The sequence below is a fragment of the Colobus angolensis genome, unplaced genomic scaffold (genome assembly GCF_000951035.1).
Source record: "Colobus angolensis palliatus isolate OR3802 unplaced genomic scaffold, Cang.pa_1.0 Scaffold12, whole genome shotgun sequence".
Classification (NCBI taxonomy): Eukaryota; Metazoa; Chordata; class Mammalia; order Primates; family Cercopithecidae; genus Colobus; species Colobus angolensis.
Genome location: NW_012113141.1, coordinates 12,981,442 through 12,994,168, shown reverse-complemented (window position 1 = coordinate 12,994,168; position 12,727 = coordinate 12,981,442). Strand labels below are relative to the sequence as shown.

Below are 12,727 nucleotides of genomic sequence, written 5' to 3'. Positions count from 1 at the left end.
CCTGCTGTCGGCCATCGACACGAGCGCCGCCTCGGTGTACCAGCCCGCCCAGCTGCTCAACTGGGTCTACCTGTCGCTGCAGGACACGCACCAGGCTAGCGCCTTCGATGCCTTCCGGCCCGAACCGACCGCCGGCGCCGCGCCCCCGGAGCTGGCCTTCGGCAAGGGCCGCCCGGAGCAGCTGGGATCGCCCCTGCACTCCAGCTATCTCAACAGCTTCTTCCAGCTGCAGCGCGGAGAGGTGGGTGCCCCCTCGCGCCCCCGCCCAGCACCCCACCGCCCCACTGTGGCGGGCCGTTCCCTGTCTGACCCGCTCTTCCTGGCCTGGCGCGGCCTGGCTCCGCATTGGCCGGCCCAGCTTGGCTTGGCTTCGTTCAACTCTGCCAAACTCGCTGCCCGAAGTCCCCGGGGTGCCGGGAGCGCGTCACCTCCCGGCTGAGCCTGGGCTGGAGCAGCGCAGGCCGGGGCGGGGCTCTCCCGCCCCCTCTCCCTGCCAGGGCAGCCCTACTCCAAAAGGGTTGGGGGAGGGAGTTGAGGAGGGGTTGTCTCCGGATTTTCTCCAGACAGCTGGGGTGCAGCCTGGGCGGGGAGCCCCTTCCAAGTGTCCTTCTCACGCCCAACCCTATCCTTGTCCTGGCCACCGCGGGCTGGGACCGAGAGTGCAGATTCTGCTCAGGGCTCCTCTGGAAGGACCTAAAATCTTTCCTCCGACCTCTGCTGTTCCCGACCCGAAAGGCACCCTGGTGAGCAGTGACTGCCCAGAGGGCTTCTCCTGTTGTTCTCACTCGGGGACCCCAGATAAGTCCTCCAGCTGCTCGCCCTCCCCCAGCCACATAGGAAGCGGTTTCGGAGGGCTTGACCCCACAGACTGCGCTGTCCCTAGCCCTCCCAGCCTGGAAGGAAATGAAAGGGAAATCCTCTTGAGCTCTTGGGAGGGGGTCTAGAAAGGGGGAGAGGTTCCAGCTGCCCAGCGCCTTCTGCAGAAACCTGGGCCGGCTGTGTTGCAAAGTCTGCCTGTTTGGTAGATTCAGTTACAAAGTTGACTGGGCAGCGCCTCTTTGCCAGCAAGATAAATACACAGATCGCCACCACCTCCCAGCCCTTTTTGAAGAGTCTCCAGGGCCTGCCCAGATACCACTCCTTTCCGTGGGCTGGACTCCTCCCCTCCCTCCATTTACTTCTGCCTCATTTGGGAATTTCAGATACCCGTCTGTGATCTTCACTTCCTCCCCTTGTGGGGGCTTTCTCTGCAAAGATGCAAGAGGTGTGTTGGGGGGAGGACAGACATGGGGGTCACTTTCCTTCCAGACCTGGGCACGCCGGTGAATTTTAGGAGAGTCAGAGTCCTGAATGGGTTGGGGAGGAAAGCCTATGTATGCAAGGGTGTGCTGGGGATAAGAGAGGGATGCAGAGGGTTGCCCTTGAGTTCAACTCTGCCATTATTTACTAGGGGAGACATGGACATATAAAATGCTGGCCTAAGGCCAATACTACCCAGGCTGACATGTTGACCTGTGTGGGTAGAACAGGTGTGGGAGGGGGCTGGGTGCAGAGGAGGAAGATGAGTCTGGAAGTGCACCCTTTGGTGCAAGGCAAAAGCATTTGTATGCCAAAGCTCTTTGTAAACTGTAAAGCATTCCCTCCAAGTGAGGAATGGTTCTTGGCTGGAGATCTTTCTTTCTTGTAAGAGACTTTTTCTGCCTCTTCGGGAAACTGGCTTCAGGTGACCAGGGACTTTGGAGGACCGTTTGTGGGGTGTTTCTTTGGTCTATGGTGTTTTTAGTTGTTTGTTCTCTTACCAAACATTTGTTGAGCTGTGGGCAGGCCCTGGGGATTCACAACCACAGGCTAGTGGGGGCCACGGATGAGTAAACAGACAAAGTGACATAGGGTATGAATGGTGGGTGATTTGATGGGGGCGATTGTGGGAGCCCCAAGGGAGGTTCTCACCCTGGGAGAAGGCTGAACTTGACCCACAGATCAAGTGTGGACCCCTAGTCAACTTCTTCTAGCCTCCCTCTGCTCCCCCTGCCATGGTGGCATTGTTCCCCACCTGTGGGTCTCCCCTGAGAGGACCTGGGAGTTTGGGGCCATCAAGAGTACCCTATGAGAATAGGATGTTGTGCTGCTTTTTGAAAATTTCTGGCATCCAGGATCCCAACTGGAGCTCAGTGAGACCTGCCCTCTGTCACTTCATTGCTACGTACCTCAGTTTCCCCACAAAGGCACATAGTGTGAAAGGAGCAGGAAAAAGTTATACTGTATAGTGCAGTGGTGTGGAAAAAGTCTTTCATGACCCGACTTCCGGGAACCCCGTCTCCCTCTGGGCCTTAGCTTACCTATCTGTTAAATTTAGCCTCTGCTACACCCCAGGATGGTATATCTATAGTATTTGAGACCTGTTCAAACAAGAGAGGGCTGGGGGAGGCAAGAGGGGCTTCTCTGATGCTCACAGGCCAGTGGCTTCCTCGGAGGTGATGGCGGGCTGTGCCTGCTGACTTCCGGAAGGCTCTCTTGGCTTCAGGCTCACTCATCCTCACCCCACCCCCCCACCCACTTTGCCTCCTAAACCCTCTCAAAGCCTCAGCTGTGTTCCTGGGGACAGGCCTTTCCTGCGCCCAGGGCTTAGCTGGTGACCTAATATGGCTCCAAAATAGCAACTGGCTGAGAAGGCAAGAAAAAATACCCCCCACCTCAATGCCACCAAGGGGCTGGTCGGAGAGGAAGCAAGTCGTGTGTGGGCCGGAGGGGACTCTACGGAGGGACCCAGGGGGCCCAGGAGCATCACCATTCTGTGCGAGGCCTGGCAGGCCCGGTGGTAGTGCCTGTGGATGTGACTTGCATGCTGACCACTGACCACGGCCTGTCTGCACCAGCCCCTGTGCCAAGAGCCCACCCCCTCCCGCACCACCCCCAGGCTACTCTCACCACAATAGCAAAACACCATGAATGCAGCTGGGATTTGGAGGGGGTGAGGACATGGGGGCACAGAAGCCCATTGTGCCCCTGGAACCTCGGCTCTGGAAGCTGAAGATAAGCCAACGGTTCTGAGTGGCACACTGGCCCTGAGAGCAGAGAGAGAGATGGCAGAGTTCACTGGTGCAGGAGCAAGCACCAGGAGGTGACTTGGATTCTTGTAGGGACTTCCCAGCTTGTGATGAGGGTGCCAGGCCGAAGCGGACACAAGCACCTTGCACAGTTTCTTAAAAGGCTTCTGGGTCTACAAAGTAGGCCCCGTGAAACCCAGTTTCAAAAACCTGATCTATGGCAACGACGATACACTTTCAGAAAGGGATTCCTAAGGCCCTTGGCTGAGCCCCTTCTCTCTCTCCAGGAGCCCAAGGAAGGCAGTTCTTAGACAGAGTGGGGGTGGGCTGCATGGGGTCTTCCCTGCTTGTTTGGAATTTAAATTCACAGTTATAAAGGGACTATGGGAGTCATTTCTGGAAAAGCTGAGTTACCTCCTTGTGAAGATGATCTCTTGGGCCCCTTGGAGGACTGCCCAGAGCCCCTGCCAGGTAGTCCCTGTACCCCCCAGCCTCCAGGGAGATGTGGCTGTCTCACTCCATTCAGGCAGAATTCTTAGGGCAGCTGTTCCCTTTCCCTGTTTCTCCAGGGACAGAGGTAGCTGGAAGGTGTGGCCCTACTGTCAAGAGACCCCTACTTTGTGAATATTGGGGGAAGGACTTTGTGGCCAAATACATTTGGAAGACACAGTGTCCTTCCTTTCCCTTGGAAACACACAATGCCCACTAGCATAGTAAAGGCTCTGAGAAGTCCTGCAGTGCAAAACCTGTTAACCTTTCTTCAGTGTGACAGTTCCCACACCTATTTGAGCAGAGAACATTTTTGGCTTAGGACACCTGCCAGTGTTCTTTCAAACATCTCCAGGCCCAGGGATGCTTATTCCTGGGAGACCTCTCCATTGTTGGATAGTTCCGATAGTTCCAACCTTTAGGAAGCTCTTCCTAGAGCATTAGCCTCTGTGGCAATGAACCTCCTCTTTGCTGCTCAGGTCTACCCATTGGTGGTTTGAGAACAGTAGCAAGGGTGTCACAAGGCTTAACAGATGGCCTTTGCCTGGGCCCAGCCCTTCTGTACAGACATGGCCATTAAAACCCTTAGAGGAGTAACTATAGTGTCCTGCTTTAAAAGGCCCCAATCTTGACAGTTTCCCGAGGGTTTGGATGTGTCACCTGTGCCCTCAACAGGTGGAGATAAGCCCCCGGGCTGCCTGACCAGTGTGGATGTGTGGAACAAAGCCACATTTCTGCCCGAGGGTATGAGGTGCCCATGTTTGAGAGTGGGCTTAAGGATCTCTGGTGGGTTCCCAGCAGCCTTTGTGGTCTGTGTGTGTTTAGGGGACAGCCCCAAGATCTGGGAGCAATGGCCATTCTATTCCAGCCCAGAGTTTGGGAGGATGCTCCCAGCTCTCTTGGCCACCCTTGGGAAGCTGAAGTGTGACTCAGGCAAGGAGGACCGTCATTTGAGAAGCTGTTGGCTGAGGCAACCTGACCCTCCCTCTGTCAGATTACGTTGACTGGACAGGCATGGGCTCAGAGGAAAGACCACACCTCGTGGACCTTCTGAGTCAGGTGGGAGGCAGGAAAGCAGACGGCATTAGTAATCAGTAAGTAGCAGTGGCAGGGAGCCAGATGCCATCAGTACCCAGAGGAGGGCTTGGGGAGGAGATGGCCCTTGTGGAACAGTCTCCTGTTCTTGGGTGGTGCTCTATTCATGGCCTCTCTTTCCTCATAGCTCCCATTTTTTTGCAAAAGAGGACACAGAGGCCTGGCAAGTCACCTAGCCAGTCAGTGGGAGAGCTAGATCTAGAATTCTTCTGTGTTTCAGCTATGGGTTGCCTCTGCGACCCATCCTGCAATTGGTCCCCAGGTTTGCCCGCCCCTTGACCAGCCTCCGGGTCCCAGTGAGGGTAGGCAGCAATCCATCTGGACAGGGGCATCCTATCAAGCCTCAATGCCTCCGACATTTTGTCCCTGATGCCCCAAACTTTCTGGAATTGCTGAATACTGGTCATGGGTACTGAATTTCCTACCATGCCCCTGTTCCAGCCACTCCCCATCAACCCAGCATGGGGGCATGAGTCCAGGGCTGGCCTGCTTTAGGAGAAGCAGAGAAGATGGGCACTGAGTACTTCCTACTGCTTCTGCACCAATATCCTAGCCTGTGTGCAGCATCCCCATTGTTTGGATAGGGAAACTAAGGCTCTTCTAAAGAAAGACGATGCATTCGGGGTATCAGTGGCAGAACCAGGATTCCAGCCTAGGTCTCAAGTCCTTGATCTGTTGTGTGTGTGTGTGTGTGTGTGTCATGGTGGTAGTGGTGGCATGTGATTCTTTATTCAGCCCTCCTCTGGCCAGACTGGTCTACTTGGGGTTTCTGAAAACATCAAGCAATCTCCCTCCTCTAAGCTCCTGCACTTGCTATTGCTGCTACCTAAAATGCCATTCCCTGCCCTTGTACATGGACACATTCCAACTGGTTTCTTTATGACACAAATGGATGTCCTTTCTCTGAGGGGTTTTACTTGGCTGCCACCAGGAGCAGACCTCTCTCCAGCTGCTGTGAGCCTATGAAAGATGAGTTGTAGGTGCTCTGGTAAAGCATGTCTTTTTATTTTATTTTTATTTATTTATTTATTTATTTTTATTGAATCTGGCTCTGTCACCTAGGCTGGAGTGCAGTGGCACGATCTCTGCTCACTGCAACCTCCACTTCCCCCCAAGTTCAAGAGATTCTCCTGCTCAGCCTCCCTAGTAGCTGGGATTACAGGCGCCCATTACCACTCCTGGCTAATTTTTTATAAAGCATGTCTGAACGATTAGTCTTGTCCTGTAATAGCAATGTGTGTGTCTGTCTCAGTAGTTAGACTGTCAGCTCCCTGAGAGTAGGAATCCTGTCTTTTCTACTTAGTAATCCTGGCATCTGGTTCTTAGTCAGTGTGCAGGACATGCTAGCTGCTCAGTTAATGTTTTCTACATGGGTGGGTGTCTTGAATTGTAACCTCCCCTCCTGCCTCCCACCTCCAGACTTGTGAGCATGTAAGTACTCTCCTGGGCTTCTTTGCCTTTTGTTTTGTCTCACAGAAAAAAACTATTTATTGATTTCTTGATTAATTGGAATGAGCTGACTTGGGAGATAGTGAAACCTTGTCCCCTACAAGTGTTTCAGCAGAGGCTTGGGTATGCTGATGAATGGTCCTTGACCTTCTTTGGTTAGGGACCTCTTTGAGACTCTGAAGACAATTAGAGTTTCTGCTGCCAGCACAGTGCACAGAACAGAAGCATTCGTGCACACGCATATACACATGTTTGCATGTGATTTCAGGGGGACCGTGCACACCTTCATGCCCACAGGGGATCACAGATCAAGGACCCCTACAATGGAGGCTGCAAGCCTCATTGGTACTCCAGACCAAGTACAGTCTAGCTAAATATGCAGGTCCTTTCCAGTCCTGGGATTCTCATATTCTTGCTCTCTGCTTTCATTCAACAAATATGCTCTAGCAGTAAGAGGCAGCCGGGTCCCCAGTGCTTATACACTAGCTGGGCAGAGGGCGTATAGCTGTGAAACACGAGCACCTGTCAGGTGAGTGGTGACCCTGGGCTGGAGCTGTTAGAACCAAGGAGGAAAGGGATCTCCTCAGGTCTCCTCTGCTTTGTCCTGCTGCCACTGTCTGTTCCCCCTTTCCTGGGTCCTTTCCTTGTTTCTCTCTGCCCGCTCCCCCACCAAAAATAACCTGGACTTGTGATTTAAATAAGAATCTTTTGCTAAGCACTGACTGTGTCCAGGGAACTGTGTTTTACATTTGCTGGGTGAATGGGCCTCCAGGAGGCAGTGGTGCCCTCTGGGGTCCTGGATGAAGGGTTGCTGTGCCTGTCGTGGCCAGTCCAGCACTGTCCTTTAGACCTGGGAAACAAACAGAGTCAGGGGCTGAGCACAGCTGAAAACCCTCAGTCAAGGTGTGGCCATGTTTTCCCGTTGGCTCACTTCCCACCTTGCCCACGGGCTGTCTCCTTGTCTCCCTGAGATGGGGCTGGTGTCCACCTCTGTGTATATCGGACATGTATGTGTTTGACCAGCCCCAGATAGATGCCTGAGGTGGAGGAAGTACAGATCCCCTTGGGACAGGGGTGGATTCATTTGTGAGATGAATGGTCTCTTGTCCCAAACAGAGGAGTGTGGGTGCGTGTGTGTGTGCGCGTGTCTGTGGGGTGGAGTAGGGGTGGCTTTGGGATAAGAAAGCGGTTGTTCAGCTGATGAAAGAACCCCTACAGAGCTGGGAACTCAAATCAGAGTTCCTCCTCCGGGACCTTATCAGGCCTGGGGAGCAGGACTCAGCACTTGCTTCTGCCTTGCCTGGCAGCCTGGCCCAGACACTGCCTTCTCCACGGTCTCACTGTGGCCATAGCCTTCCCAGCACATGCTGCTCTCCATCCTGCCTGCTGTCACTGCCTCTCCTGTCTGTCTCTTGTCCTGTCTCCGTGCCCTCTCTTCTCCCTCTGGGCTGCCCTCTGCAGCCTCTACCCCCCTGCCCTAACTCCTGTTACCCCTCGCCCCCTGTGCCTACTTACTGTCCTGCAGGGAGGGAAGAAAAGAGAAGAAGTCCTGCTGGTCAGGCTCTGGGGAGAACTGGAGTGAGCCTTGGAAATCTCTGCCTCTGTACCCTGTATTCTGCAGCAGAACCACCATCCCCAGGGCCTGCATCCCTCATGCAGCCCAGAGACACTGGTCCCTCATCTTGCAAGGGCTGAGGGGCTTAGCATATGATGTCACAGGGCTCCGTGCCAAGGAGAGTGGTCTGCACCTGGCATTTTCCTCTGATTCCCCTTCCTATAGGGGAGGTCAAGCCTTGGAGACCATGTGGAGGCTGAAATATAACAGGGCAACACGTGCTGGCTGTGTTACCTTGGACAAATCACTCAGCCTCTCTGCGCCTCAGTTTCTAGCTCTATAATATGGGGCCAATAATGCCCATTTGAATAGTATTCTTGCCAGGTATGAAGGGACTAAGAAAGGTAAAGGATTTAGTCAAATATATGACACACCACATGATCAGAGTAAACCACAGGCCGAGCACAGTGACTCATGCCTATAATCCCAGCATTTTGGGAGGCCGAGGCAGGCAGATCACTTGAGCCCAGGAGTTTGAGACCTGCCTGTGCAACATGGTGAAACGTCATCTCTACAAATAATAAATACAAAAAATCAGCCAGCCGTGGTGCCACGCACCTATTGTCTTACCTACTTGAGAGGCTGAGGTGGGAGAATCACCTGAGCCCAGGAACAGTAGGCTGCAGTGAGCTGTGATTGTGCCACTGCACTCCAGCCTGGGTGACAGAGTAAGAACAGTGAGACCCTGTCTCAAAAAAAAAAAAAAAAAGTAAACTATAATGTTTTCCCACCTACCTTTCCCCAACACCCAAGCAAAAACCCTGGAGAATTTCCAGCACTGGGCAGGAGTGTGATGCACGGTCCCCCAGATGTGGTGTGAGGGTCACATGCTTCCTGCTAGCTGCTGGGGTCACTGACCTAGGGAGGAAAGAGAGGTGGCCTCTTCCCTAAGGCTGGTGATTTGGGCCTAGATGGCCCAAGGGCTTCCACTTACCCCATAAGTGGGTGTGCCCTGCATTAGTGCCCAGTGCAGCCTAATCTAAGGTGGGAGTGCCCCTCCACTTGGCCCATGGAAATGAGAAGACCGCTAGGGCATCTGTCACCCTGTCTGTCAAGTGGGCAGGCCCTTCCCTGCTGGTGACCATCTGCACCCAGGGCAGGCTGTGGGGCAATGGAGGATTGCAGAACTTTTGTCTTCAGGGATGTCCAGCCTTGTGGGAGAGGTGAGGAGGCCTCACACGTGGGGAGAGATTAGAGACCGACTTCAGAGCTCCACCTGTCACTCAGGAGGGGCTGCGCCATGATCCCTGCCCCCCCTCCTGCCAACCACAGTGCTGGACTGGGCTACACTGGGGTCAGAGGGGTCAGCGAGGCCTCTGGTAGGGGTCGGGGCCTCTGTGGACAGGGGGAACTTCAGGAGCACCTGGATCTGTGCTTTTCATGCTTTTCCTTGGAGCCTGAGGCCTGAGTAAGGGGAAGGGATGGGGTCAGGATCAAGGCCAAAACCCTGGAGTTCTATAGAGCCTGATCTGGAGCCAGGCCCTGGAGGGGTTCTGGATGGACGCAGAGAAGAGCATTCCCAGGGTGAGGCAGCAAGTGCGGGCTGGAGGGAGAAAGGCAGAGCTGCACGGTGGGCATGGTGGGAGGAGCAGGGTTAGGGCCTATACTATAGATGAACGTTTCTGGGGCTGCCTTGCGCTCCAGCCACGGAACGAAGGCCACAGAACAGATGGTGCCTGTGTTGGCCTCTGCATGCCAGGCTCCAGGGGCGTCTCTCAGGACCCTGGTGTCTGGACCCTAGGAAAGCAGGACCGCAGGGATCGGCAAGGTCGCCCTTCTTCCCCACTCCATTTTACACTGTAGAGGTGGGAAACCCAGTTGACCAAGCCCCAGCTCCCAGCAGGAGAGGATAGAGCTCTGTGTCCTGGCCTCTGTTCCATCCAGTCCCCACAGGCTGTGGAAACAACCAGGAGGCTGATTTGCCTTTCACCTCCCTGGCCCGAGCTCAAACGGGGCTTCGGAGAGGAAGCAGCTCACTGCCCCACCCACCCTTCACACCGGCCAGCCAAGCGGGACTTCTGGCCCTGGGGCCTGGCTGGGTGCCCTGGTCTGTGTCCCTGTGCCCCTGTGGGCCTCAGTTTCCCCATCTGTCATGTGGGAATGAGGTGGGGTCAGCTGATGGTCTCTGCCCTTTCGGCTCTAAGGTAGTGTTCGTCTGGAATTAGGGCTTGGGGAAGGGCCCTAATTCCCTGCAGACAGGCTGGAGGGCACTAGAGGTGGAAAGGCCATGAGGAGGGGAAACTCTGGCCTCGCTTCTCTCACCGTGGAGCTGCCTGGGGCAGCAGCAAGGCTGTGGCCCTCCAGAGGGTGGGGTGTCGAGCTGCCAAGGAGAAGGCACCCGCTTAGAGGCCTCTGACTGCCCAGGGATGCCTGTGGGGCTGTCCGTGGGCAGGGGACCGTGGCCGCAAGATGGGGGAGAGGTTTTTCAGGGTGTAATTAGTGCACTTTCTGGCACCCACCAAACTTCCCCTTCCTCTTGACAATTTGCTGCCAAACAGCCTGATTCCTGTGGACTTGCTTAAATCTTATCCGGGGGGGGGAAAAAAAACCCCGAAGGAAAGAAAGGAAGAAAAAGAAAAAAATAATAAGTGGGTTGTTATTTGTGAAATTGTGTTTCCCAGCCATGAGGGTGAGTCACACCATTTGGGGCTTCAAGTTTCTTGTTTGGATGAACTTTTCTCTGGGCGGCTGGGGCGGATTTGGAGGGGGAGGGGGCCTTCTGGTGTGGGGAAAGTCTTAGAGTCAAGATAAGGGGAGACCCTGATGGTTGGGAAGTCCAGGTGCTCCAAGGCTGGGTGGGACGGTGCTGGTTGTACCTTAATTGCCTGGGGGAGCTTGAAAAATACAGATTGGGCTGCAGTAGGCGGGGGTGTTGTTGCTTCATGGGGATGGAGTTTCAGTCTGGGAAGATGAAAAAGTTCTGGAGCTGGATGGTGGCGATGGCTGCCCAGCAGCGTGAATGCTCTTAATGCCACTCAACTGTACACTTAAAAACCATTTAAATGGTCAATTTTGTTGTGTATATTTTGCCACACATCTAAAAATACAGATTTCAGGCCTTCAATTCCAGGTGGCTGCTTTGGTAGGTCTGAGGTGAGGCCCAGAAAACTATTTGTTATAAGCTTCCCAGGTCATTCAGTGCAGGTTTGGGTACACTCATGTAATCTGTAAAATGGGATAGTGACTCATAGAGTTTTTGTGGGGAGAATCAGCTATCTCAATACGTGCAAAATTTCCAGTGCTGGGGTCACAGTAAGAGTTTGGTCTGTGTCACTATTATCCTCTGATCTGGTTTTTATCAGAACTCTCCCCCATGCCCTGGAAGGTCGACCCCCATTGGCTCCCACAGCTCCAGGGATGGGGGACCCTCTGCTTCTCAGGGTGGACTGCTCCATCTTGGGCTTATCTGAGAGCTGCAGTCCCCCTCAGGCTGAATGCAGGTCGATGTGGAATCTTCCACTCTGGATTTGGTGGTCGGGCCGGGCAGTGATAGAGAAGTTACAGTCAGTAAGACCCATTGAGATCCTTCCCAATCTCTATAGATGACTGTGTGCTGGGCTGGCCTGCGCCGGATGTGGTGTCTGTGTCTTTTCTTCCACATCCCAGGCTCTGCTCCAGATGCACACGAGAGGGAACAGAGGCCCAGAAGGAAAGGGCTCTGGTCACACAGCCATGTGCCCTGAGGCACCAAGAACATTAGTGACACCCAGATGATGAGGACCATGTCGCTAGGAGGGGAGTGGCAGATGCCTGCAGATGGAAACAGTCGGGTGGCTGGGACACATACTTGTGCAAAGTAGGATCTACTTCAACTAGGGGAGACAAGGCTGTGCCCTGTGCCCTGGGGCCAGCCCGCAGCTTGCCTCCCTCCCCTTCCTATGCTAAGGGAACACAGAAAGGACTGTCCCCAGCCTGGGCTCCTGTCTGCCCCATCTTTGTAAGGGAGCCTGAGGCCCTTCCTTTCAGGTGCCCTGCTTCTCCTTCAGGCTGGAACTCCCAGAAATAAATTCTTGTCTCCCCATCAGACACAAGGTCCCCCAAGGTCCGTAGCTTATTCCTGCAGTTCTTAGGCACCTGTGCTGGGGCCAGGAGATACCCAAGCCCCAAGCCCAGATTTGTGGTTGACCCTCCTGAGGAGGCCACCTCTTTCAGCCTTGGCCTTGCTCCAGGAAAGGGGGACCACTGGCTGCTCCCTGCCAGCTCCACCTTCGCTAAATTCCAGTGCGCCAGGCAGCCCGGAGCCCGTGACTCCTATAAATAGAGGCTGTATATACCAGGAGGGGGCCTGGGCCACATCTGCTGTGAAACTAAGCAAGATGTCTGGTTCCTGTCATCTGGAGGTGAGAGAGATGGACCACTTCCCTCCTTGGGCTTCCAGAGAGGTGGCTTGGGCCGGGCTGAGGGCTCCCCACACACAGACTACATAAGCCTTGGCCTGCAGGAAACCTGGCAAAGGGCTGGGCTTCAGCCTTCTCTAGTGTGAAGCGGGGGCAATGCTGCAAGCTGACGTTCTCCTTCCTTACAAGGTGGGGAAACTGAGGCAGCAGTGACTTTCCTAAAGTCACCCCAGAGCCCCAAATCTGACAGGTTGCTTTCTACTCTATGTTCTTACCTTGTGGCAGTATGTTAATAACTAACGGTAATAATAATGATAGCCATCATCATCATCGCCATTTACTGAGTGGTTCTGAAGTACCAGGCATGAGATAAACCACTTTCCATTAGTGACCTCGTTTTAGTCTCATAGAAACCCTAGGAGGAGTTGTTACTAGGCCCATTTTACAGACAGGGTCACCGAGGCCCAGAGTAGTTAACTGGCTTGTTCATGGAGACACACTAGTTAGGATCTGAACTCAGGCTTCTGGAGCCCATAGCCCTCAAGCTGAAGACTCAGTGTGAATCCATGTGAGTGTTTGGGCTGGGGATTATGGAACTTCTCCCAGGGCCGCGGCTGCAGCGTGTGTGCCTCTGTCCCAGGGCCGTGGCTGCAGCGTGTGTGCCTCTGTCCCAGGGCCGCGGCTGCAGCGTGTGT

General features: G+C 54.3%; 1 protein-coding gene across 1 annotated transcript in view; it reads left to right on the top strand.

The window, feature by feature from the left end:
* Position 1: 1 nt before the first annotated feature.
* Positions 2-12,727, top strand: part of ZCCHC24 (zinc finger, CCHC domain containing 24) — a gene marked incomplete at its 5' end in the record, with an annotated part of 66,167 nt that continues 53,441 nt past the window's right edge. The window contains one exon of the mRNA XM_011929713.1: positions 2-241. Within this exon, the coding sequence (XP_011785103.1) occupies positions 2-241 (240 nt within the window). The remainder of the gene's footprint in view (positions 242-12,727) is intronic.